Below are 26727 nucleotides of genomic sequence, written 5' to 3'. Positions count from 1 at the left end.
ACTCCAGTATTCTTGCCTAGAAAATCCTATGAACCAGAGGAGCCTGGCTGGCTACAGTCCATAGGGTCCCAAAGAGTTGGACACAACTGAAGCAACTTAGCATGCATAGCCACAAGTACCAAAAAAGGATGTGTCCTAAAAAATGATAAGCAAAAAAAGAAAATAGAAAAAAATGTGTATAGTACAGTTCCATTTAGATAAAGTTCAGAAACAGGCAAAACGAAATTATGTTGTTTAGGAATGTATATGCCGAATTGATGCTTTTGATCAATTGATCAATAAAGAATTAATGCTTTTGAACTGTGGTGTTGGACTACAAGGAGATCAAACCAGCCAATCCTAAAGGAAATAACCCTGAATATTCATTGGAAGGACTGATGCTGAAGCTGAAGCTCCTATACTTTGACCACTTGAAGCAAAGAGCCAATTCATTGGAAAAGACCCTGCCTGATGCTGGAAAGGATTGAGGGCAGGAGGAGAAGGGGGCAACAGAGGATGAGATGGTTGTATGGCATCACTGACTCAGTGGACATGAGTCTGCGTAAGCTCTGGGAATTGGTGATAGACAAGAAAGCCTGGCGTGCTGCAGTCCATGGGGTTGCAAAGAGTCAGACACAACTTGTCGATTGAACAACAACTTTATCATTAAACTAGTATGGTTGTGACCTCTGATGTCAATTATATCTCAGTTTTTTAAAAATGCCTTTGGTGGGAGAGGTGAGGCTGTCAACATGAGGGCTTGTTTTCTTTTTCAACCGGGATGGTAGCTACTCGTGTACTTGCTTTATATTTATTCATCCAGCTATGCTTTGTTTCATGTTTTCTGCATGTTTTACTTCAACCATATAACATTTAAAAAAATGCACACACTGACTCCTGCATTCACAGTGGAGTGTGTATGGGCACAAATCGCAGCAGATAAAGCGTGATGGAGGTGAAAGATACTGGGAGCAGAGGCCTAGACCAGGGCTGTGGTGGCAGCAGAGATGGAAGCAAACAGATCCAGGAGGCAGGTCTAATGGGCCTTGCTAACAGATTGTTTCCTCTTATTCTTTGTGATAGTTCACAAACCAGAAAAAGTCACATGGACAGAAGCTGCTGGAACCATCCGGGATGGATTAAGAGCCTATACAGCCCTGCATTATCTTTCTCATCTCTCGCCTGGAAAATCCGTGCTGATAATGGACGGAGCAAGTGTAGGTGCTAATAGTTTTGTTAAAAAACAAACCATCATGTCAATGTATGGCAAAACCCACTACAATACTGTAAAGTAATTAGCCTCCAATTAAAATAAATAAATGTTTTTTTAAGAAGACCAAAGTAGGATAAACTTAGGAAATTGAGAAATGGGCCATCCACTTACTAATACAATGTACTGTCAGTTAACTTATTCACTGATTTCCTATACCAAACTCCCATTTTCTAAAATAAGCAGCTTTTATCAACAGACGATAAAAGTGTTTAGTTTCTTACTGCTTTGAATCTGCTAGCACTTTAAAAAAGCAGACAAGCCATTTTTATTCATGCCTGTTACACAAAACTTGAAATAGCTCCTAATCTTTGAAGCTAGACCCCAGGTCTCCCTTCCTATTTTGTATCATATCCCTCATACTTACACTTATGTGATTAAGGTGCCTCATTTATAGATATATCATACAAGATCAAAACTGTACTAATTTAAACATGTTACATATATGTAGTGATGTATAAACATCATGTTTATACATGATAAATAAACATCAAAATATAAAGACACTAATAAAAGATTACATAAAAATCTAAAAATGTTACAGATTTTATATCTGTTGATGAAAATGATTTTTCTTTGAAAAAAAAAAAAAAGGCAGTCTTCATTGGCTTCAGCCCTGTGTCCAACATCAAGATAGTTATTTTCCTGAACTTACCCACAGGTCAGCAAAAGGATGGAACTTTTGAAGTGCTTTGATTTTCAAAAAGAGGTTGCTGGACTGGTATATGTACCGTATAATTAGCTTAGTACATTATGCTGACAAGGCCCTTAATGGCCCATTTTTATCTTTCCAAGGCCGTGTTCTGAATTCAGCCTGCTTCTGTCCTTGAGGTTATGTGCTACAGTCAGACTGGCTGGGAGCCTGTAGTGCACACAGCTCTTCCTTGAGGCAGAGTCTATCAAATGTTTCCCTTTCTAATAAGCTTGTCCATATTTTTTTTCTTTGTATCAGACAAGATTTTAAAATATACTGAAGTAGCACTAAACTGTTACTCTTTATTCAAAACAACCTAGAAGATGAATTAGACACAGCCTCTGCCCTCTATCTGTAACCCCATTGTGTATTTCTCCCACACAGGCACTTGGTACAATAGCTATTCAGTTAGCACACCATAGAGGAGCCAAAGTGATTTCAACAGCATGCAGCCTTGAAGACAAGCAGTTTCTTGAAAGGTTTAGGCCTCCTATAGGTGAGTAATAGTACTCAACACAGACTTTAATACATAAAATTTTGAAGAGATATCATATCACCTTGAAAACTCCACTTGTAAAGCAAACTGCAAAATGCCAAATACATGTCATTTTTAAAATGGACTTAGTTCCTGTGCTAAGTCCAGGGTTACTTAAGTTTACATTGTAATTATTTGGGTTTTTCTGTTGTTGTCTTTTTTTGGCCAGTGTGGCATGTGGGATCTTAGTTCCCCCACCAGGGAGAAGACCCACACCCCTCTGCTGTGCGCACTAGACCCCTAGGGAAGTCCCAATTATTTTTCAGAGTTTTTTCTTCTTTGCCCCATTGTTATCAACTTAGTCAAGTTTGAATTAGGTGAACTTTGACACAGTTCAGAAACACCTGATACCTCTTTGGTTTTTTAAGTCAATAAGTCATTACATTTTTGTATCACTTTTTGTTTCTCAAACTCTTTTACCCAGTGACATGTACCTAAAGGGGCCCACAGAGAATGAGATGGTTGGATGCTATCACCAACTCAATGGACATAGCTTGAGGAAACTGGGAGATGGTAAAGGATAGGGAAGCCTGGCATGCTGCAGTTCCTTCGGTTGCAAAGAGTTGGATACAACTTAGCAACTGAACAACAAATGTCCCTAAAGTTGCCCGTTTCCTGTGATGGGCTGGGATGGGAGATGAGCCAGTTAAACAGAAACCCATATAGTTTAGGATAAACAGGATATGGCATCAGCTGGGGAGCTCTTGAAAGGACTGAACCTATCCCAAAAACAATGAACATGGGAAAGAGAAAGAAAGTAGAAATTGACAAAATAAAATGGAGAGATGGGAATGGAATTTAGTAAACTGGAGTTAACAGAATTAATGTTGGAGATTAACAGATAAAGAGCAGAGTGTAAGTGAAGGGCCCGCAGGAAGGAAAGTAAGATTCACTGAGTATTAATATGAATGATAGTGCCTTAAATCCTCAACAACCCTGTGTCAAGTAACTGGGAAGCAGCATCTCAGAATTTAGCTTGTCCAAGGATGTGCCAGGGTATGTACCACTAGACCTGAAATGGAATTTGAACCCAGGCCTGTCTAACAGTAAAGCCTGGGTTATTTCCATGGTTATGTTATGCTTTTGGTAGATAACCAAGAAATGGAAAGAAGGTTGAAACAGGGATTGAGAAAGGAGGGAGATAAGAAAAAAAGAAGAGATTGAAAATGGAGGGGAGGAACATAAATAGTACTGTGGGCAAGGAGCAGTTTCCTCTTGGTTAACCCTGCCCTTCCCTCCTGTCTCCCCACCCCACCCTCAAGACTTCAGTCAGTACTAGACTACACCTCAAATCTGAGCAGCTCTGAGCAGAATTTTCTGTAATGAGAAGGTATTCAAAGATACAAAAATGAAACAGAGGTGTCTTCATTTTCCAATTCAAATTCTGAGATTTTTTTTTTTTTTTAATATTTATTATATTTGGTTGCATCAGCTCTTAGTGGTAGCATGTGGGATCTAACTAGATCCCTGACCAGGGATTGAACCTGGTCTCCCTGCTTAGGGAGCAATAGTCTAGCCACTGGACCATCAGGGAAGTCCCCAAATTCTGAGATCTTTCAGTTCTCATTGGCTTGTTCTCTTTATAGAGTACTTTAAAACAACCAGTTAAAGTTAGTTTTATTTTCACTAACTCTGCTTAGAATAATCCTGTTTTGTTTTGTTTTTTCACCTTCAGGACTCTTTGTTTTTGTTTTAGAGGGCAAGTCAGGGAATGCCGGTACAGGTTGGGATTTCTGTGACTGAGAAAGGATAAAACTGCCTCTAATAGACAAGTACCAAATCCAGAATAGATCTTTGTACTTTTGAGCTCTGACCTCTATTAAATCTGAACATACTTAAGAAATTGTTTAATCTTTCAGTTCACATCTGAATACATAGGTACATTTGCAGTTTAGAGAGTCTCAGTTCTGGCAAAACACCCTTTAGCTTATAAAGAACAGTCCTCTGTGTCAACAGATCAACCTTGGAATATGTTATCTATAGAATGCTCATATTTTAATTTATTGACTGTACCAGTTTCTTCATTTAAACTGATTCTTACCAACACTGGGTTAGATCAAAAACAGGATAATAACAAAAACAGGATTTAATAACTGCTTCAACCATTTAATTCATTTCAGAGATGAGGAATTGAGTTGCTTTTCCTTCTCTTCTTCTGGGAGCTGTGCTGATCACATAGAGAACAGCACAGTCGCCTGACTTTCTGTCCTTTGCAGCTCGAGTGATCGATGTGTCTAACGGGAAAGCCCACGTGACTGACAGCTGTTTAGAAGAAATGGGTGGCCTCGGAGTGGACATTGTCCTAGATGCTGGAGGTGGGTATTCACTAAATCAGTGATCTCTGTCATTTTTTTATTGTGATGGGTAAATTTCTGGGAAAAAATATAACCAGGAAGTAATTACTTATATATTTATTAGTTGAGGTTGAGAGTTTTTTTTTTTCCTGGGAGATCTAGTTTTCGGATCAGGGATTGAACTGGGGCCTCCTTCTTTGGGAGTGTCCAGTCTTAGCCACTGGACCACCAGGAAGCCCCTGTTTTGTTTTTAGATGAAGATGCTATCTAAGGTGATATCTTGGGCCATTTCAGTCACTGACTCAGTTTCCTGAGTTTCTCCAAAGCATGCACACTGCTACTGCTAAGTCACTTCAGTCGTGTCCGATTCTGTGCGACCCCATCCCTGGGATTCTCCAGGCAAGAACACTGGAGTGGGTTGCCATTTCCTTCTCCAATGAATGCATAAAAGTGAAAAGTGAAAGTGAAGTCGCTCAGTCATGTCCAACTCTTTGCGACCCCATGGACTGCAGCCTCCCAGGCTCCTCTGTCCATGGGATTTTCCAGGCAAGAGTACTGGAGTGGGGTGCCGTTGCCTTCTCCGGAGAGTTTTTTTTTTAATTTAATGTTTTGGATTGGAGCTTCTTCATTTTATTCCCATTTTAAGCATTGTTGGAAGAGAGAACATGCTTACCTTTTAAAAAGGTATGCATGCTTGCTTAGTGGCTTCAGTCATGTCTGACTCTGCAACCCTATGGGCTATGGCCCACCAAGCTCCTCTGTCCAGGCAGGAATACTGGAGTGAGTTCCTATGCCCTCCTCCAGGGGATCTTCCCAACTCGGGGACTGAACCCTTGTCTCACATCTCCTGCATTAGCAGGCCAGTTCTTTACCCCTGGGGGCTTCCTTTGTGGTTCAGTCGGTGAAGAATCCACCTGCAATGCGGGAGGTTTGGGTTCAGTCCCTGGGTTGGGAAGATCCTCTGGAGAAGGGAACAGTTACCCACTCCAGCATGCTGGCCTGGAGAATTCCATGGGGCCTCAGAGAGACTGCGTGACGTTCACTTCCACTTCTCTGCCGATGGTGCCGCCTGGGCCGCCCTGTGAGGTCCAGGCACGGGGATTAAAGGATCTGCAAGGCGTCTGGGGCCTCCCTGGTTGTGCTTGTGCTGGCTGTGCTCACTCTCTCAGTCACGTCCAACTCCTGGTGAGCAGCAGCCCGCCACGCTCCTCTGTCCATGGTATCTTCCAGGCAAAAATACTGGAGTGGATTGCTATCTCCCAGAGGGCTCTTCCTGACCCAGGGATTGAACCTGCGTCTCCTGCATTGGCAGGTGGATTCTTCACGGGTTCAGAGGTTCTTGGATTCGTTCAGGTCTCAGCCAGTCACTTGTTTCTGCTATGTATGGCTGCCCTCTGAGGGATGGTGCACTTCTGCAGTCCCTTTTTGGAAAATGCACAGATTTTTTTTTCATTTTACCTTCCTTGAACTTTTGTAGCTTAACCAATAGCTATTTAACACCTAATCTCTACACACTTAGGTAATGCCACTGCACCTTAAGAATAGGATTCACAAACCTGCCAAGGGATTCTATTTATATTTTGTTAGAATTTATCTTCTAAGATCATAACAAATGGAGCTGTGGCCATAGCTGTTTCTTTTAGCCAGTATTTTCAAGATTTGAAATTAACTCAGAAAAATAGTTCAGTGAAAGTGAATGTATAGTTTATTAACTTTTCAAATGGACATTTCAATAATTATGTCAAAGCAGGACATTCTTGAATCTATAAATTCCTTACTCAGAAGTCAAATTTTCCCAAGGTATTAAGCTATCAATGGTATGATTAAAACAGTCAGACTTAGCTGTGTGTGTGTTGTTACCTTGTCTGATTTTCAAATTAAAAGGGTCATTTTATCTTTAATTATCTCATTTATAATTAAATCTAAAGTAAATTTTATTAACAGTTTTAATGCAAAAGTATATTTTAAGGTGTCTGAATACATCATATGTTACCTTGTTCTAAGAAAAATGCTTCCTTGTTACATTAAAAGTAAAGAGAACTAGTTTGAAGAATAAATTTTTATCAGATTACTATAAAATATATGTTCTCTTCCTCTCTTTCTTTTTAAACAATTCCTCTGTAAGTGAGGTTATATAGTAAAGATGACGAACCAGCTGAAAAATTACAACTACTACCACATAAACATGATATCATCACCCTTCTTGGTGTTGGAGGCCATTGGGTAACAACAGAAGAAAACCTGCAGGTATTCACAGAAACAGTAAAGTATTACTATTCCACCAATAGGATATAATTAACAAAGAGTAATGCCTAAGTCTTTTAACATGGTATGGCTAAATTTGTATAAATTTTTAATTATTTCCTATTTTTAAAGAAATATAGCTTTTATTTATTTTTTTAACTTTAGCTGTTGGCCAAGATGTTGAAATATAGTTGAAATATAGCAGAGGAGTTCATTTAACTTTTATTTAGTGGTTTGGAAATAATGACTTCTACTAAATTTTTTAATAGTATTTCAAATAAGATTTTTTTTCCTTAGTAACAAACATTCATGTTGACATATACTTAGCAAAATATTTCTATATAAAATGACAGTTTCTTAATTATTCAAATTAGAATTTACTCTGTGTGTGTGTAGTCTTCCAAAGTTATATTTCTCAGCAAAATTCAAGGATTTTTATTATGGTGATATTCACATACCAGAATTCTCATGTTCCAGTCTTCGATGATTTTCTAACTTCCTCATGAAAACGACTGGTGAGTAGCAGCTAGAAATCTCACACACACACACACACTCTAACACACACACACACACACACACACCCCAACTCACACACACACCCCACCCCACCCCCAATACCACTATATCACCTCTGGATTGGCCTTACATTTTGACCTTGCTGTTTGATAATTTTGGACAATGAATTAGAAAGAAAACATTACAGTGTACGTACTGTTACTAAAGTCTGTGTGCTGATTACTTGCGATTTGGGTATTACTTTGTGTAAAAATTTTTCTGACCTAAGATACCAATTATTCTCCTGCTATGAAACTCACAGTAACTGAGCGTTCTTTGTGCATTTTATCCAAGCTGGATCCTCCAGATAGTCATTGCCTTTTCCTCAAGGGAGCAGCAGTGGCTTTCCTTAATGATGAAGTTTGGAATCTGTCAAATGTACAACAGGGAAAGTATCTCTATATCCTTTTTTTCTACTGATTTGAATTTCTGGCTTGAAATGTACCTTGTATTCTCATCATTAAATTCTTTAATAATGATAATAGTTAATAATAATAGCAGCTAACTTTCATTGAACATGCCAAAGTTCCAAGTGTGTTGTAGGTACTTAATTAAATATGAAAACAACCCTGTGAAATTTAAGTACTATTATTATCCCTCTGTCACAAGTAAAGAAACAGAAGGATAGAAAGGTTAATACACGCCCAAGGATGCAGCTGGCAAGTGCCAGGACAGGAATCACACGCAAGCTGTCTCATTCGTTTCTGAATAAGAAATCAAACTATAGGAGACATGGAAAAATTTACTTCATTTTAATCTGGCCTCAAGAAAATCAGAGGTCACCTTAAAAGACTACATCTGTACTCCTATGGCGGCACCACTGTGCAAAACATTTGAGAATATTCATCTAAATTAAAGAGTTGAGGGGGGGCTGTTTTTAAGAATATCAGTGCTAGGAAATCTTTATCAAAGAAAGATGGATTATTTTTAATGGAAGTGATTCAGTAACAAATCGAGTGTAAAATCGAATCATTCCATTTTAGTAAAAGTAATCAAGTTTTCTTGAGACTCTGAAAGCAGTTCTGAAAGAAAGGTCCAAACCTCTTTAGAGCAGGGTCAATTTAAGAATAAACATTTTGTTTCTGAGATCCTGTCTTAAAGGCAGCTGTACTTGGTAAAATTTTTAATATTAATATATTGGATAAATATTAATATATTCTCATTACTGAAAAGAGTATAATTATGCATGAAGAGACTTACATGTCTCACTGAATATCATTATTTTTATCAAATGCACGTTGTTATATATGCGTGCTATGTACAAGGCCAGCCTCCTCTAAAATCTATGGCAAGCTTATTTCAGAGCCTTCAAATAGTAGTATTTAATCAGTATATTGCATATTTTGAGTTTTAAAGAGTTCATTTCAAAACCAGAACAACCCTTTAATGTAGTGAATGTGTTTATTTTTGATTAAATGTTTTCCTATTAAATTTGGAAAATAAACTTAATTTTTAACTCTCTAAAAGAATTATTTAAATTTCAGCTTTAAATAATGAAATGTCCAATAACATTGTAATTCTCAAGAATACCATGGGATGTTAATTATAGACACACTGTATTAAAAGTAACACAAGTTAGCATGTTTTGAATCTTATATGTCAGAAGGCAGGCTGGCTGCTCTGCCTGCATTACTTAATTCTCTCAACTGCTCTCCTTTCCCCCACACCATAAGATTTTAACCTATCTGACAAACTCATGGACCAAGTTGAAATATGACATGTTTATTAGAAATGTTAAATTTTCAAAAATCAGAAATACATATTTATACACACACACACATACAATTGTCAATTTCATTAACAGAAGAAAGCGAATTTGCAGTAACAAAGAGTGAATCAGTATTCTTTAGGTCCTTTAAAAAATATCTTCAAAGTAGCTTATGTTTGTATTTTCTCTCTTACATTTCCTAAAGTCGTGAATAAAACTTTAGTCCTCACTTATGCAAACCCCCCTCAACTGCATCACACATGAGCCAGTTGATGCTTGATTTATAGAGACAGCCTTCCAATTGTGTGATTATACACCATAAATAATTCCCCGGTACTAGCAGTTATATAGACTCTCAGCCCTAATATTATTTCAATTAAATGACTAGAGTTTTAAATTTTATAGTTTCTTATTTGCACATATTAGACACAGAGATTAACTTTCTTGCATACATGTATCAGCTAGCTTAATAAATGTGCTCCTAAAGTAAGAAATGTCAGTGCTAAAGTTTTTAATTAAAAATACCATATGTAGCGCTAAGATGAAACCCTGACCCATTCTGTTAATAATAGCGTCCACTTGAGATAACACTAGTCGTTACTTAAGGAGAAACAGGCTTCTTTCATCACTTGTCCTTTGAAGTTTTATGCTCTGTTATGTCAATCTCTCTCTCAAATCACTTCCCCCATTTTCCTGGTTTAGAGGTAGACTTGGATAGCTTACAGAATTTGTTACAAAAATAGGTGACCTGCCTAGCATCCTCTGCTTATCAGATAGTTTTATTTACTCCTTTACATTGTCACCTTAACAGTCTTTTCCAGCTACGTATTTTAAAAGACGTGATGGAGAAGTTATCAACTGGTGTTTTTAGGTATGCTGAACGACCAAATCATTGTTCTTGTTCATTTTTCTATTCTCCAAGAGATAAAATGAGCATTCCCATTTTTGTTTCAGCTTTCTCAGTACACTTGTTGCCACCATGTTACATTTTGTTTAGATAAACAGCTGCTGTTTAATATTTCTAAAGTGTATCCTGTGAAACACCAGTATTCCCTAAGATGGAAGTGGTTCATGAGTTTTCTTTACTCCATTCCATACTGTATCAGCCACTTCGTTTATCCACATCACCCCTCCCAAAGCAATTTGAAATAACCCACAGGTAGACAGGAGAGAAAAGTACAATTTTTTTTCAGCTGAATCTGTTTTATCAAAAAAGAGGAATTTAAAAAGGGAATGGAGAGAATGGGTATTTTCCCCTTTCAAAATCTAACCACTTTTAATAGTGAAAATATTAATGGACAAATTTTATTTAAAGTAACAGAGTTGAACTACAGCAATTGTCAACTACTCTGCTGTGTACTCTCCTCATCCTTAACTAGACATTTCTAATAATTTCATTCTTCCTCAGACCTCAGTTGGATGAACCCATTCCACTATACGAGGCAAAAGTCACCATGGAAGTTGTTCAGAAAAATCAAGGAAGAAAGAAGCAAGTTGTTCAGTTTTAACGTTCTCTCTCAGACCTCAGGTGGATGAACCAGTTCCAGTATTTGAAGCCAGAGCTTCCTTGGAAATTGTTCATAAAAGTCAAGGAACCTAAAAGCAAGTTTTGTGTTTTTAAGCATATTTTCCTGCTGAAACAAGATGCTCATATTTGAAGTATTTGAAAAGCATCTGAAAAAAATTATCGTACAGGTCGAGACAGTTGTAAAATTTAACATCTAAAGGGAATATTCTGAAAGCCTTTTAAATTATTGTCCCTATATATTTGCCTCTTATAAATTCTCTACATGAAGAAAAACTGTCATCGGAATCCACACTATGTCGACAAGGCTGTTGGGAGTCTTGCTTTGTCAAAATACCGTTATTACTTTTCTATTCATCTCCTTTCTCAATACTTACCTTCTTTAAAAATCCTTTGTTGTCGTAATTTAATACTTAGACTATATTTCCAAGTATGAAAGGATCTAGTCAAGAGAAAGCTAAAATTTTTTTTTCTTCAAATATTCATTCACTCCAGGGTTTCCTCAAAATGGAACCAGAGCATCACGGTAACGCGCCCGTGACCGCTGCGGTGTTTGCGTGGAAGGCTGCAGCGGCGATGCCGGCTGGGGCCGCGGGCGGGAGGCGGCGTGCCGTTTTGGGGGGGTCGGGAGGAGAGGCCCAGGCCCCTCTCCGCAGCCCTGGACGTCGCCGCTGAGCTCCGGAAGCTTACTGAAGCGGCAGCTCAAGTGTGACGCTTCCTTTCTTCCTGGCGCCTCGCTGAGGATTTAAATAGCACTCGGCTCTCCCGGCGTGCTTCCCAGCCACCTAGCCCCGGGAGGTCAGGCTGGCGCGCCCGGGGAACGTCCTGGGACACACACGACAGCAGCGCGTTTCCCGCCGCGGGAGGAACATGGCGGGGGCGGGCCCGCGCGAGCGCCTCGCCGCGCACGCGCCGTGAGCGGCTCGGGGGCGGGGTCACGGCGGAGGCGGAGCCCGGGCGCGCGGGAAGCGCTCGTCGGGTCAGCCCCCTCGGACTCCGCCGTGCGTCATGGCTCTGTCGGTACCCGGCTACTCGCCCAGTTTTAAAAGGCCGCCCGAGACACTGCGGCTCCGACGAAAAAGGGGTCGGAGCCTCGGCGCCGCTTCGGCGCCCGCGGAGCGACCCGAGCCGGCGACCCGCCGCGCTGCCCGCGCGGCCGGGCTGCCTCTCCGCCCATTCCCGGCGGCGGGCAGAGGCGGCGGCGGCGGCGGCGGCGGCCCGGCCGGGGCCCGAAGGAACCCCTTCGCCCGCCTGGACAACCGGCCGCGGGCCGCCGCCGAACCTCTCGAGGGCCCGCCCCGCGGCCAGCAGGAAGCGCCGGGCCCGGTGAGTGTCCTCGCGCCTGGGAGCCGAGGGTTGGGGGCTCGTAACAGTCCGGGGGTCGATTCGGCCGTGAAGTGGGGCTGGCGGGCTCTCGCGTCCCTGGAGGGAAATGGGCGCGCAGTTGAAGTCGCCCGCGGCCTCGGGGTGCCCGGGGGTGGGGAGTGGGGGGCGGCGTGAAGGTCGCTCCGCGAGCGGTCGCGGGGCGTGCGGGGCCGGTCGGTCCCGAGGAGCGGACCCTGCATCTCCCGCGCTTCCGTCCGGTGCCCGGCCTGCGGAGCCTGGGCGGTCGCCGTGGAGTGAGAAGGATGAGAGGTCAGTGGGCACGTGGCTCGGAGTCGTCCTGGAGCCACCGGGGAAGGCCCCCGTTTGGGGAAGAATACAGGACCCTCTTCCCTGCGGCATTCAGTGCCTCTCCCGTCCTCCAAATTATTCTGGGTTTGGAGGAATGGTAAAGATTCATCAGGGGGTCAGAATTTATCCCATAAATGATTTGTCTTACTCCAAAACCTTTTGGATCTTTTGAGTGGAGATTATTGAGTTACCAGTTGTGCAGACCACCTGCCTTCTTCCCCGTGCGTTTTGATGGTTAAAGTTCAGACACAAAGCTGAAGTGACACGCTCTGTCACACTGATTTGGGCTCCTGGGCTGACTGAGAAACTTGTATGCCAGGTGAAGCTCTGCAGGTTTAAAGCGAACTCTAGCACCATTTAGAATTTAAAAGGACCATTTTTTTCACCTCAGTTTTTAGATTCTAATCAAGAAAATGATTTGCTCTGGGAAGAGAAGGTTCCTGAAAGAACAGCCATTACAGAATTACACCAGGTAATGCTTAGAATGTATATTTTTATAAATTCAGACTGCTGAGAAGCGTTTTACTTGAGAAACCGTTTACCAGAGAGCCTTGTGTGATCATTTCTACTAGACGTGAAAGGACGTCCGGCATCAGCCTTGGTAAAGGATGTAGGATGTAGTAGTAACAGTTTGTCATGGTACCAGTGCTAAAGCAGATGGAGAGGTGAGGTTTCTTTTTCATTCTTTCATTGGTAGTGACAAGTCCAAAGCATCACTCAGAACTAGTGCCTCCAGGCTTATCCCACCCTGAATCTTCAAACCAAATCCCCAGATTAGCTCCACAGGTGGTGGCATATCACTGAACCTCTGTCCTACCCCCTCAACACCACACGCTCCTCTTGACCCCATTCCTCAGCTACTTCCTTGGTGACGTTTGTCCAGAGGGGAGCAGGCTAGAAGAGTTCCCCCAAGACCCAGTTTCCCTTCCTTGCAAGTAAATTGCCTTCAGATCCCTTGGAAATAGTTCCCCCTTTCCTATTATTTTTAAATAACATCACTTAAAAAAAATCATTGTAATACAGAGAATAGTGACTTGACAGCAGACAGTTTGGGAGGAATTTTTGAGGTCAGCAAATGCTTCTTATATCAGCCTTAGAGGATGATTTAGAGGCCAGGTTACCTGCAAGGAGCAGCTTAGCCCTGGTTCCAGAGTTTTGGAAGCTAAAAAGTGCTTTTGAAAAAATGCTTGGAAGATTTATGCTTTGACAGCAGTATCAATAGCAGATTTTTAAAAATTATAATCATGAAAATAGTGTTTCTCTTGTGACTAAACTATGTAGAACTATAATGAAAGTGAACACTGCCTTTTCCAACACTACCACCACCCCCAACAACAACAAATTCCCACTTCCCAGAGATAACATCACTGTTAATGGTTGAGTGTAGCTCTTTCTGGACATTTTCACAGTGTGTAGTTAATTTTCAGTGTTATCTATTGTACAGTTCATAACATTTTGAGATTTCAGTAATCATAAGCATGTCTAGTGGATGACTCCTGTAGATTGGAGGGTTCTTCCCTTGGTGCTCTACTAATTTTCGTGTTCTTTGTTTTCTAAAGACTCCTCATGTATCATTCTCCGAATCTGCTGTTCCACCCTCAGAAAGTACCGAGTTACCTGTGGACTGGAGCATTAAAACACGACTCCTTTTCACCTCTTCTCAACCCTTTACCTGGGCAGATCATCTGAAAGCCCAGGAAGAGGCTCAAGGTATCATCCAGCATTGCAGGGCAACAGAAGTTACTTTGCCTCAAAGTATACAGGTAATCCTGTGAGAAAATAGCTATGCTTTAAAGTAACAAATGAAGTCTAAAAAGTACTTCTCTGCAAACTGTCAGTGATATTTCCTTCCATTAAGTTTTTCTTTGGACATTTAAAGACACAGAGACATGGGGAATTTTTTTATTTTCCAAATGCCGCGTTCATATACTTCTTTAAATCATACTGAGTAACTGTTAGATTTATAGACCTGTCCTGAGACTTACTCATTGTTGCAGGCAAGAATTGTTTGAACTAAACTATTCTTTATAAGGCCTTTTGCGGGAAAAAAAAAAAAAAATGAAAAGCAATTGAGGAGTAGGATTGCAAAGAGATTTTACTGGTTTCCTCATAGACTGTATACTGCGTTTTTTAAATGCGTTAACTCTTACCCGCTTGGGAGACAGTCTGTTGTAAATTTAGTAGAGTTAATGAGTTCTAGAAAGGTTTTTACAAATGTAATTACCATTACTTTCAAGCAGCTCAACTCAGACTAGGTTAAAAGATTACCTTGGTTACCTCTTTTTTAATCAATAGATCCTGGTGATTTGTGATTGGGACTATCGGTTTTTACTGGCTACTTTTGAAAGAGTTTTGAGGCAAAGGAGTTGAATACAGTGGTACCTGCACACACGCACCGCTGCCCTGGTGGTAAAAAATGATCATCATTGTTCTCAAGGCTGGTAGAGACAGGCAGATGTTTCTCTCTATGTCCAGGTGTCCTTTCTGATTTGTGGGTTAACAGACTATAATTGCTGGCAAGGAAGGTTTTCCCAAACAATAGTAAACTACACTTTAGCCTCTGTAACTGTTATTAACACATTCTTACAGAAGAATAAATGTTTGGTATATTCAGTGTCCTTTTAATTAAATTCTGTGTTTCTAATGGGGCAAAAACTGTCCGATGTCATCTTTGGATTTTAGGATCCCAAACTCTCGGCTGAGCTCCGCTGTGCTTTCCAGCAGAGCCTCATCTACTGGCTCCACCCTGCCGTGTCTTGGCTGCCGTTGTTCCCTCGCATTGGGGCTGACAGAAAAATGGCTGGAAAGACAGCGCCGTGGTTAAACGACGAGACCCTGCAACACGTGTTAATGAGTGACTGGTAAGATGAATAAAAATTCGTGAATCCCATAGTGAATTTTCATTTTAGCAGTATTCTTTCCTTATTTATGATGTGTGATTGGGCATTAGTAGATGGATTTCTCTGTCCTTCTGAATTATTAAAATGTTAATGATTAACTGCTGGAGAAGACTCTTGAGAGTCCGTTGAACATCACGGAGATGAAACCAGTCAATCCTAAAGGAAATAAACCCTGAATATTCATGGGAAAGACTGATGCTGAAGCTCCAATACTTGGGCCACCTGATGCTAAGAGCCGGCTCATTGGCAAAGACCCTGATGCTGGGAAAGGTTGAAGGCATAAGAAGGGAGCAGCAGAGGATGAATTGGTTAGATAGCATCACTGACTCAATGGATGTGAATTTGAGTAAACTCCTAAAGATAGTGAAGGACAGGGCAACCTGGCATGCGTAGTCCATGGGGTCACAGAGAGTCGGACGTGACTTAGTGACTGAAAAATAACAGCCATGGCTAACAATTTAAACTGATTTAAATTGTTTACCTTTGGGGAATTCCCTGGCAGTCAACTGATTGGGGCTTGTAGCCTGAATTCAGTCCTGGTCAGGGAACTGAGATCCTGCATTTTGCATAGTGCAGGCCACTCCCTGCCAAGAGTTTTTTTTCTCAAATTGTTTACTTCTTTAGCTCGTATTCACTTCTTTTCTTCCCCCCCTCTGGCTGCATTGCAAAGCTTGTGGGATCTTAGTTCCCCAACCAGGGTTAGAACGCATGCACCCTGCAGTGGAAGCCAGGAGTACTAACCACTAGGCTGACAGGGGATTCCCAGCTTATTCTCTCTTTATGTAGTTATGGAATATATATAAGTGTTTGATGACTATATAGAGACATAATTCTTTAATATTACTTATTGTTAATGGCTGTGTCCCTTCTCATCAATAGAAGCTGCTTATTAAAAGTCAGCAACCTGATATCAACTGCTTTGTCTATAAAGAAAAAATGGCAAGCATTTAAATGTTAAATGCTACTTGTTAAAGTATTTAAAATTCATCAGTGAGTCCCGTGACCAATTTCAGTCCTTTAAAAAGCCAAGTTCTGTGTCATGAGAAAAATTCAGACTATTACCTGTAATAATTGTGTTTAAAATCAGGTAAGGATCAAGTGATATAAAAATTTTCAACAGTGAGTTGACATTTTAATAATGCCTAAAGAAAAATATTTTTCTTCATAGGTCTGTGAGCTTTACTTCTCTATATAACCTGCTGAAGACAAAACTTTGCCCCTATTTCTACGTTTGTACCTATCAGTTTACTATCCTGTTCCGTGCAGCAGGATTAGCAGGAGATGATGTAATCACGGCTCTCATATCTCCTACAACTAGAGGTATAAGAGAAGCTATGAAAAATGAAGGTAAAACTATGCCTTTAAAGTGAGAATACCAAACTGTATAGTAAAAATTTGAACTGTCTTCTAACAGTTGAATTATCTTTAACCACTTTTATCTTGTTAACTTTAAGAATTACTTCATTTCTTCACTTTTTAAATTTTTTTTCTTAGCATTTAATTAAGTTATCCAATGTACATAGCTTTAAGTTACATTCCGTTCTCTAGTCTCTAAACATGTCAAGCTGGAAAGTCCCAATCTTAATATACTCCTGTAGAATTTCTTTTATAGTACAAATTATCTACACTCTTCTAATAACTTGATTTTTTTTTTAATAATTTGATCTTTAAACTTTGTCAACACATTAGTAGATCATGAAGTCTGTTTAGTGGGCTTGTATTCAGCACTTTTTTTAAAAAATGAAATAGAGTAATATATACTCGATGAAAGATTACCAAGTGTAGTGAGAATATGTATTGTCCTGAACCATTTGTTTCAAGGAGATATGTAGGTATTGTGAGCTGCTGTCAAGAAAGCATGGAAAACACTGCTTTAATGATCAAGTGTAGAAACTCATTTTCAAATACTCTCTACAAGTCAACAAGACTGTTAATTCTTTCAGAGTATATTAAATAAAACACAGTTACATTTTTCTCTTCTCACATAGGTATTGAGTTTTCTCTGCCTTTAATAAAAGAAAATGGCCATGAGAAGAGGAAAGTGTCTGGAACAGGCTTGCGACACGGGGAGTATGTGATTAAGATAAACTTTTACATCATCTGTGTGACTTAAGGATTCAATGTAGAGGAAACAGCTTTATGAAATGTGAACCCTAACTAACTGTAGCAATGTCCTAGGGAGCAAGCTGTCAGTGATGAGGATGAAGAAGAAAGTTTTTCCTGGCTGGAAGAGATGGGTGTGCAAGATAAAATTAAAAAACCAGATGTACTTTCTATCAAGCTATATCCTTTCAGTTACAGTTAACTCAAATTGATTTTCATTGAATTCAGTTAGTGAGCAATGTAATTGTTTTTTGTTTTTTTTTTATGAGGATGTAGGATCTTAGTTCCCTGACCAGGGATCGAACCTATGGCCCCTGCAGTGGAAGGTCAGAGTCCTAACCACTGGACCACTAGAGAATTCTCTTGAGCAGTGTAATATTGACTGAAAGTTTCCTTTTACTATTAAAGTATCCTTAAGATCATATTCAAACTTACTTCCCACATGACATTAAAAAGCAAACCCCTAAGAGCAATAAAACAAGAAAAATTAAAGTTTTTTTAAGTAAAAATATTCCATTTTGGTTAAATTTGGGGAGGGGAATGGAATGGACTTTTGACTAGAGAAGAAATTCATTTTTCTCAGGAATCAATTTCTAGCAAATTCAGATGGTCATAAAGAAATGATTTTATTAGGATGCCTTAAAATTGCAAGGGCTTCCCTGGCGGCTCAGTTGGTAAAGAATCTGCCTGCAGTCAGGAGACTTGGGTGCAATCCCGGGTCGAGAAGATTCCCCTGGAGAAGGAAATGACAACCCACTTCAATACTCGTGCCTGATGAATCCTATGAACACCGTAGCTGGCAGGCTACAGTCCATGGGGTCGCAAAGAGTCAGACCTGACTGAGTGACTAACACTTTCACTTCACTTTCATGATTGCAGTGAAGAGAATTAGCAAGAGCATTTCATTTGGAGTAGGGAAAAGGGTTCCTGGTGAGTCAAGATAACTGCTGTTACTGTTGGTATGGGATTTGCACTTGTAATTTCCTTGATTGTCATGTTCAGGCGTAAAGAGATACATGAAGTACAAATGGATCACAGACCAGAGTCTGTTGTGTTTGTGAAGGGAATGAATACCTTTACACTGCTAAATTTTTTGATCAACTGTAAGAGTTTAATTGCTACCTCAGGTCCACAGGCAGGACTTCCACCAACCCTCTTGTCCCCAGTAGCCTTCCGAGGTGCCACAATGCAAATGCTTAAGGTAATAAAAAGGAAAGAAATTCTGTACTAATTGTCATCACCTAGCTTCTAAAGATGTATTTCCCCCTTTTTTGATAGGATAAATTCTTGGTTTTTTTAATAGCTGAACTTCTTTACAGGGGCTTTCCTGGTAGCTCAGTGGTAACGAATCTGCCTGCAATGCAGGAGACACGGGTTTCAATCCCAGGGTCAGGAGGAGGAAATGGCAGCCCACTCCAGTATTCTTGCCTGAAGAATCCCATGGACAGGAGCCTGGAGGGCTACAGCCCATGGGGTCGTAAAGAGTCAGACACAACTGAGTGACTAAATCACAACTTTTTTATATGGTGCACATTTTGTTTCCTGCGAGTAAAAATATTCGTTGATAAAAAGTTGTCTCAAAGGAATTATATGAACTATATTATTTGAAATGTTGTATTTTAATTATTGCCATAGGAAAAGTTGCTTAATTTCATTTCGTCTTTCTGAAGCACTGAAAGAACAGTGCCAACCAAGAGTGCTCCGTTAAATCATTGTTGTTTAGTCACTGAGTGTGCCCAGCGCTCTGACCCCATGGACCACAGCCTCACCAGGCTCCTCTGTCCAGGGGTTTTCCAGGCAAGTATACTGTGAGTTGGTTGCCATTTCCTTCTCCACAGGATCTTCCCGACCTAGGGATCAAACCCACATCTCCTGCCTTGGCAGGTGGATTCTTTACCACTGAGCCATGGGGGAAGCCCCATGTTCTAATTATAGGAGGTCTCAAAAACTGGATCATGGTTAAGTGAAAAGAAACTGTTTCCATATTGTTGAAGAAATACACATGCAGTTTTGATGTGAATTACATGGTGAACAACAGCAACAGAATCTTAATTTTCATTTTCCTAATATTATGCATTGACTGTGTGTTAATAAATCACAAAGGATACCATTACTGGAAGTTATTTTCCCTAGAACTAGTACTTCCATTGACAGTCTAATAATTTGGAGGAGAGGATGCTGGAAGCTGAGAATTTCTGAACAGGTTTACTCATGAAACTTTCTTGTGGTGGACCTTATAAAGTACTTTTGTCCCATAACTGTTAGAGAGGGATGCCCAAATGAGAAGTTATTGATCACATTTTTAACTGGGGACAAAAGCTTGAGAGATGGTACCATAACTTTCTTTAAAATTTTCTTGAAGGCTCGAAGTGTCAATGTGAAGACACAAGCTCTTTCTGGATACAGAGATCAGTTTAGCTTGGAGATTACAGGCCCCATTATGCCTCATTCTCTACACTCTGTGACGATGCTACTCCAGTCTTCACAGAATGGGTCGTTTTCTGCAGGACTGTACACACATGAGCCAACTGCTGTATTTAACATCTGCCCACCAAAGGATGAAGTACTAGATAAGGTAAGTAGACAGCTGGTGAAGAAATTTAGTTGTAGTCTTCTCAAACTACATCAAAGTGAAAGGCGCTCAGTTGTGTCTGACTCTTTGCGATCCCAGGGACTACATAAGTCCATGGAATTCTCCAGGCCAGAATACTGGAGTGGGTAGCCTTTGCCTTCTCCAGGGGATCTTCCTAACCCAGGGATTGAACCCAGGTCTCCTGCATTGTAGGCAGATTCTTTACCAACTGAGCTATCAGAGAAGCCCTCAAACTACATGGATGGAGGAAATCAGTCATTTGTGATGAGCCAAACTGGTGTTCTAAGTTATTAAACTGTACTAAGTATTAATTAGCAAAAGGAAAGGGAAAATGACTTAGTTTTTTTGAGGAGATAAATTCTATGAATTCACGCTGTAGTAGGAAACATTTACTAAAGAACTTCCCTAACAAAAGGCACATTATTTTCATTGTCCTTTTGGATGCAGAACTTAACAGTACCTGATTCCTTTTATAAATTATTATTGGAAGATTAATAATTATGGATGTTACTTAACCCCTGTGCCTTTTTTCCATGTTTAAATTTTTCTTAGATGCAGGGGGGGGAATAGCTACTTGTTAAGTTTCAGGTGATACAGAAGTTTCTAGATATGTATCCCACACATTTTAAAAACAAGTATATTTACCTTTAATTTTGAACATGTAGATTTTTATTTATAAGACCTTTTAAACTTATCAGTTAGCCACTTATAAAAATAACCAAAACTAGTATTTTGGGATGCTGCCATTGTGTAGAAATTCTCAGGGTGAGCTATTGATCATGATAAATTTGCCTTTATAATCATGAATGAGGCATCTGTCAAAGACCCCATGGTAATTTTAAAAACTCATCTGTTCATACTCATGCTTTTTACTGAGTTCCTTACAAATTTTCACAGGAGGCTATTCACGAGGAGCTTGCCAACTGTGGATTGCACCCTAAAACTCTGGACCACCTTTGTCAAACACCGATACTGGGGAAATTGTCCTTACGGCATGTGGAAATGAGTGACTACATTTATAATTGGAGATCCTGAACACCAAAGTAAGCCTAAAAGGAATCTGTGAGGAAAAAACCCTTCTAGCAAGGAAATTCCAAGATTCTTATTATACCTTTGGCTTTAAAGTTCACTTTGGAAGTTATCCAGATGTTTACAAATATTAACCTTTCACAGTAACTTTTTATTACATGCACTAAGCATAAAAATAGGATTAAGGTTTTAAAATCATTTTGTTTTTACTCTTTTGATTCACTATTCAGATATGAAGATAAAACTTATTTAAAACTTGAATGAAAATTCTAGATCCATTAATCTAATTATAAACTGGGTAGAAAAATGAGTGTTTCATTGCAAATGGAAATTGAGGCTTAGTATCAATTATCTTGAGACATTGTAACAGCATTGGGGCAAAACTAACAGTTGACTTAGGAGACAGCTTATCTGAGCTGACTGATGGTGCTTCTGCCTTGTTTTCCTGCCTGTTTATGATTCCTCTGTTCTCAAATACTTGTTTTAATGCATGTTCATTCCGATTAGGGTATTTTATATTCGTATAGAATAGGGTCAAGGGTTGTAAAGTTTGCTCAACTGTCATGACAAAGCAGTATTTAATATGTTCTTGTAGGTTATTTGTGTGTCTGTGTGTATATATATACATATATAATTAAAATTTTCTTAAATAAAAGTGCTTAGAAATCAAAAGCATTGGGTAAAGAAGTAACATTAGAGAAGAATTATGTGTTCACTTTGTAATCCAGAAAATAAAACACCACATTTATTCCAGAGAAGTTTATATTTGGGCCTTAAGCTTTTGAAAATAAAGTTTAGAGACATAGCATATGAATACCACTGTAATACACATGAAATATTCTATCAGACCCTAAAAATTAACATAAACTTAAACTTTCTCATAGTCAACAAAATAGTGGCTGGGTGCCGATTTTATTAGATAAGTTGGTTACAGCATTTTAATTATCATTTTACGTCTATCTAGGTGTAGCTGAAATTCAAAATGCACATCAAAGTAAAACTATATCACAACTCAATGCCATACTAAATGTACTTGGCCTCTGCGGTAAAATTCTATTCAGACTTCATTTTTACTCCCTTCTCATCACGGCCCAAGTGGCTCTGACAGAAACGCAGGACTCAGTGCTCATCGTCACACAACAACCACTGTCTTTTTCATAACCTCTACAAAATTTGAAAGGGGAGGTGGTGGCGTTAGCCCTGCGGAACAGATCTTGCTTGATTAACGCAATAACACTGGCCCAGTATCTGTCCAGCAGAACCCATTGTGAACTAGTACAAGGTGCACAGCCCTTCACTGATTACAGGCAAGTGTTACAGCAGCCTAGCCATAAGGAAGGGGAGTTACATCATAGTACAAAATACAGTATAAAAGCGTTATTTTTAACATTCCACACTGAAGATTACGGATGCCTTCAAACAGTCGTTTGGATGTTAGCCACTTAAACAAATACATCACTAAGGTAAACAATATAAACATACCAAAACCCTGTATGGTTAAATACAATTTCCATGGTACAAAAATCAAAGCCTGGAGATGTTTGTACAGATTGCTTTTTTTACACAATGTCTTAAATTGCCAAATATTTACAACATTAAAGAGGAAATACATTTTGATGCAGAGTAAAATTATCTGAAATGATTAATATAAAACCTCAATCTATCTACGTGAGGCACTCCTGAAGCAAGTGGCATTAGCCATGAGGTCCTTTGGTACAAGGCCCATTGCTTGAAGAACCACAGTAGCTGCTGTGGCTTTAGCATGCTTCTTATTAGGGCTGGCAAAGCTGGGCTGGTAAGCGCTTCCATTTATCAATACCTATTCAAGAAAAACATACAATTGGGCTGGTAAGGGCTTCCATTTCTCAATACCTATTCAAGAAAAACATACAATAAGAACAGCATCAAACTTTATTATCTATTAGCTTTGTATTTTTTTCACTAAATGCTAGAAAAATAACTTACAAAACCCATACTATGTGAGTCTAATCTCAACCCAAGAGAAGCAAATCATCTGGGAAAAGGGACTGCAAATTTAAAAGCAGGTCTCCAAATTGAAGGGAAAGAAAAAACCTGATTAAAAACTACTTAATTCCCCATGTTCCACTAGAAAAAGTCAACAAATTGTTCACCAGATTGTGCCCACATCTTTCCCTCCAATATTGAAAAACTAGGGAAGCATACTTAAATGTTTATAACTTCTACCACTCTACCCACACATATTCACACTCCCAGCCCAGAAACATTACCCTGTGATCACAGAATGCTGATCCCTCACCCTCTAACATTAAGTTATCAAATTAACTGATGTATACAATTAATGCAAAAATTCATATTTACCCTAAAGAGAAAATGTTTGCGATGATCAGGGCCACTATCATGGACCAAGAGAAATTCAGGTGGTTGCCACCTTCTCTTATTACAGATTTCCATCAAGGCAGACACAGGATGTTTGCCTGCAGAGAAAAAAAATAAACAATTATCTCCACATCTGTGGCAACAAATTACGAATTCAAGGGGAGGGTGGGACAAGAGGAAATTCAAAATCATACTCTCACCTGACAGATCTTTCATTGCAGCAGAGAAGTTTCCGGACCTCTTTTGTGCTCTTTCCCCTACTGCAACAAGACCTTAAAAAAAAAAAAAAAAAAAAAAAAAAATCAACGATCAATGAATAAATTTCAAAACATTTAAAATTATAATATGGCAAAACAACTACTCCCTCTGTAGGAACCTTAACCTCAATCCATGCCCTCAAACAGAATATTCAACAGACACTCCCTACTCTTCATTTCTACACAAATCTGTTTTGACATTTCTATACATATATCCAAACTTCATTTATCTTATTAGAAACTATAAAAATGTTCAGAAAAACAATATGTGAATACATATATAAATTGCCATAATTAACTGCTCTAGATCTGCTTAAAAACTAGTGGCCAAAAAAGAGTGGCTATTCGCAAGTGATTTCTAAAGGTTTCTCATCCCTTAAAAAATGATGCTCAGTTTAAGTATGCTCCCCCAAATTCAAGGACTTTAGGCCAAAACAAGTGGGAAAAGTAAAAAGGCTCTCTCCATTTCTTTTTCCAGCAAACAAGCCCTTTCTGACTTCAAATGTGATATGTACTGAAGAGATGCCAGCCTCGGCCTCCCTTTCCAAAAGGGGCTTAGCTCCATTACTATCTAAAATCAATGCTTTCCATTCCAGCAAACAAGCCCTTTCTGACTTCAAATGTGATATGTACTGAAGAGATGCCAGCCTCGGCCTCCCTTTCCAAAAGGGGCTTAGCTATATTACTATCTAAAATCAATGCTTTCCATTTAGCCTAGGGAGAATTCTTCACAAATTCTGCCACTATGCTTTCCCAAAACTAGGCCATGCTGCACAATTCCAAAGGACTATTCCCTAGAATTATGCAGTGTTCCCACAGATGTTTTCTACCAATAAACTACCCTCTGTTAACAAAGAATCTATTCAGCCTGTATAAAAGCAGTACAATGTCAGTGTGACATTCAATTTCTCTTTCTAAATTAATGTTTGCACTAGTACTACATTATAGGATTGTGTTATTTCTAGTCTATTTTTGAGTAACAATATTATAATAAATTCACTCCAATATAGAACAAAATGGCAACATAGTTACTTTCTAAATATGAAATCTAATTAAAAGCCTAAATCATGTATTACACATTAACAAAGGCTGCCTTTTACCCTCAAAATTAGCGACTCCACCTACTATGTGTACAAAGCTTTCAAAATGGGTTAAACATTTTTTTCCTAACTATATGTACTATAAGAAGTGCCCCCAGTTCCAGATCCCTGACATCAGAAGAACTTATGAATTTATAATAGTAATGAAACCCTAAATGTTAAAGGAGGTAGAATAAACATTCTACAAAAAATAAAAGATCTTACCTTTTCGATCTGTCTTAAAATCAACTAGGATAGGTTCCTTATTTCCTTCTTTGTTTTTTCCTAATCCTTCTCCTTCTTTCCAGCCCATTTTCCTCATCAAAACGGCTCCCATCCCTCCAGTTACTGGGGCTGCTCTTAAGAACTGATCCTATCCAAAGAAAGAAAGGTAAAATATCCCCATTTTATAGTTAGAATTTGGCTACAAACTCAGTGTAACTTTTTCAAGAAAGAAAGCTTACTTTACTTCTAGATCTGTTATAGCAATTAAATGCTTCTATACTTATATACATACTGTAGTGTGTATGTTCTAAATTATTTTCATATAAACATAACAGTATTTTAAAAGTCAAATAAGTCGAATGGCAGTTTTAAAACAGTGGCCCTTGTGCCCCCCTCCAAAAAAAAAAAAAAGAACACTCCTGTTTTCGTCCACTATTTAGGTTCACTGGTATCTCTTCTTAGCTTGCAAAATAAAAAGAAGGCAATGTTAAAACAGTCAATAATATTAATTGTCCCAGGTGTACCTAGTTAATGAATAAAGCCCAGCCATCATTTAGAAATAGTTTGAACACTGAAGCAGCATACTGTTATCATCCAAAGCTTTTTCCCCCAATCTACCATAAGTATAAATATTTTACTTAGAAAATCCCTATGAAGCAAAAAGATAACACATACAATACCCTGTAATTAAACCAAACTGAATTTGAATTCTTTTAAAACCTAGCTTGATGTTAAAAGACTTTTAAAAAACTCCTTAAACGTTTACATACCTAGGCCTCGGTAGCAGCAGTGTTGTGAATAGTAGGGCTGGCACTGACCGGGGCAAGAAGACAGCTACAAGGATTTGGCCCTGAAACAAGTTTCCATACAGAGGGGTGAAAGTTCACAGGTTATTCTGTGAACAATCATCTCTCTTGTATCCAACCCACTGAACCATAATTTCCATCAAAGCAGCAAACCACTTAATGTCATAGGAGGTAAAAGACTATATAATTAGCATGGTCAACAGTCAATTGTTTTCACACCGTTAAGAAATTAAGTGATGCCTCTTTTTAAAGGGCATCCATGTATATGTAATAAACGACTGAATTCTACTGTTGATCTTTATGGTCATTTTCTAAACATTTAAAATATAATCTCCAAATCATGTCTTGTTTCCCCGTGTTATTAAGTATTTTACATTTAGATTCTCTAGCAAATGTAAGCAAAAGTCATTTAACTTATCAACAGAGGGAGTCAAATATTTTGGAAGCTCTGGACACAGTACAATCACTTCCTCTACTGATAAATTACTACTAAATTTTTAATTTTGGTTTTACACAGTAGTAAAACTGTATACTTCGCCCCCTCCCCAGCTATTTAATTATAAGCTGGGGAGGAAACATGCCAATGGTATGACATGCCAACGGTATGTGACCAGACATTAAGCTCAACACGGTGCTCTGATGGAAGGAGGCAGCTGTGGAGGTACAAACATAGCCCTGGTTCAGTTCCTGACGTGGTGCAGGCCATGCAGTGTTGATGTATAGAGAGAAAAGTTAGCTGATGCTTGGGGACCAACTGCCTTGTTTCTACACACCTACAATGACTTTTACTTACTTTCAGGTTCATCCGCCCCTCTTTTCCAGGAAACACTCCTAAAAAAAAGGGCAACTGTGCAGAGTATAACACAAATCCCCAAATAACGCAGGTTTCAGATTTTGTT

At 39.3% G+C, this 26727-nt stretch overlaps 3 protein-coding genes across 9 annotated transcripts in view; 2 read left to right on the top strand and 1 right to left on the bottom strand.

The window, feature by feature from the left end:
- The window catches only part of CRYZL1 (crystallin zeta like 1), a 33639-nt gene extending 22444 nt beyond the window's left edge, over positions 1-11195 (top strand). For 3 of the 5 annotated variants that reach the window (XM_020892641.2, XM_020892639.2, XM_020892640.2), the window contains 7 exons: positions 1063-1196; positions 2328-2439; positions 4695-4793; positions 6898-7019; positions 7866-7971; positions 10105-10150; positions 10688-11195. In XM_020892641.2, the coding sequence (XP_020748300.2) occupies positions 1063-1196; positions 2328-2439; positions 4695-4793; positions 6898-7019; positions 7866-7971; positions 10105-10150; positions 10688-10787 (719 nt within the window). In that variant the 3' untranslated portion in view covers positions 10788-11195. Of the gene's footprint in view, positions 1-1062; positions 1197-2327; positions 2440-4694; positions 4794-6897; positions 7020-7865; positions 7972-10082; positions 10151-10687 lie in introns of all 5 variants that reach the window. The other 2 variants (XR_011483509.1, XM_070455190.1) reach the window with 2 other exon arrangements.
- Positions 11196-11755: 560 nt separating this feature from the next.
- DONSON (DNA replication fork stabilization factor DONSON) lies at positions 11756-21775 on the top strand. The gene is made up of 10 exons (XM_020892632.2): positions 11756-12130; positions 12870-12950; positions 14038-14241; positions 15161-15339; positions 16547-16725; positions 17367-17448; positions 17557-17661; positions 18484-18682; positions 19844-20056; positions 20972-21775. Exons 1-10 carry the CDS (start codon positions 11813-11815, stop codon positions 21107-21109), a joined length of 1698 nt encoding a protein of 565 aa, XP_020748291.2. The 5' UTR covers positions 11756-11812; the 3' UTR covers positions 21110-21775.
- Positions 21776-21977: 202 nt separating this feature from the next.
- The window catches only part of SON (SON DNA and RNA binding protein), a 30311-nt gene continuing 25561 nt past the window's right edge, over positions 21978-26727 (bottom strand). The window contains exons 9-12 of one of the 3 annotated variants that reach the window (XM_020892619.2): positions 25023-25170; positions 23662-23733; positions 23444-23559; positions 21978-22922 (exon numbers count right to left, since the gene is read on the bottom strand). In XM_020892619.2, the coding sequence (XP_020748278.2) occupies positions 22764-22922; positions 23444-23559; positions 23662-23733; positions 25023-25170 (495 nt within the window). In that variant the 3' untranslated portion in view covers positions 21978-22763. Of the gene's footprint in view, positions 22976-23443; positions 23560-23661; positions 23734-25022; positions 25171-25792; positions 25873-26727 lie in introns of those variants that run through there. The other 2 variants (XM_020892620.2, XM_070455185.1) reach the window with 2 other exon arrangements.

Source organism: Odocoileus virginianus, chromosome 25 (genome assembly GCF_023699985.2).
Source record: "Odocoileus virginianus isolate 20LAN1187 ecotype Illinois chromosome 25, Ovbor_1.2, whole genome shotgun sequence".
Taxonomy (NCBI): Eukaryota; Metazoa; Chordata; class Mammalia; order Artiodactyla; family Cervidae; genus Odocoileus; species Odocoileus virginianus.
Note: the sequence above shows the minus strand (reverse complement) of the source record. Positions and strands in the feature narration are given on the sequence as shown.

What these genes read in the sequence shown, in the direction of transcription:
- DONSON (XM_020892632.2), top strand. Translation starts at nt 11,813, where the DNA reads ATGGCTCTGTCGGTACCCGGCTACTCGCCCAGTTTTAAAAGGCCGCCC. An exon ending in CTTTGCCTCAAAGTATACAG is followed by an intron (nt 14,242 to 15,160) that starts GTAATCCTGTGA and finishes TTTGGATTTTAG; the next exon opens with GATCCCAAACTCTCGGCTGA. An exon ending in CCACAATGCAAATGCTTAAG is followed by an intron (nt 18,683 to 19,843) that starts GTAATAAAAAGG and finishes ATTTTCTTGAAG; the next exon opens with GCTCGAAGTGTCAATGTGAA.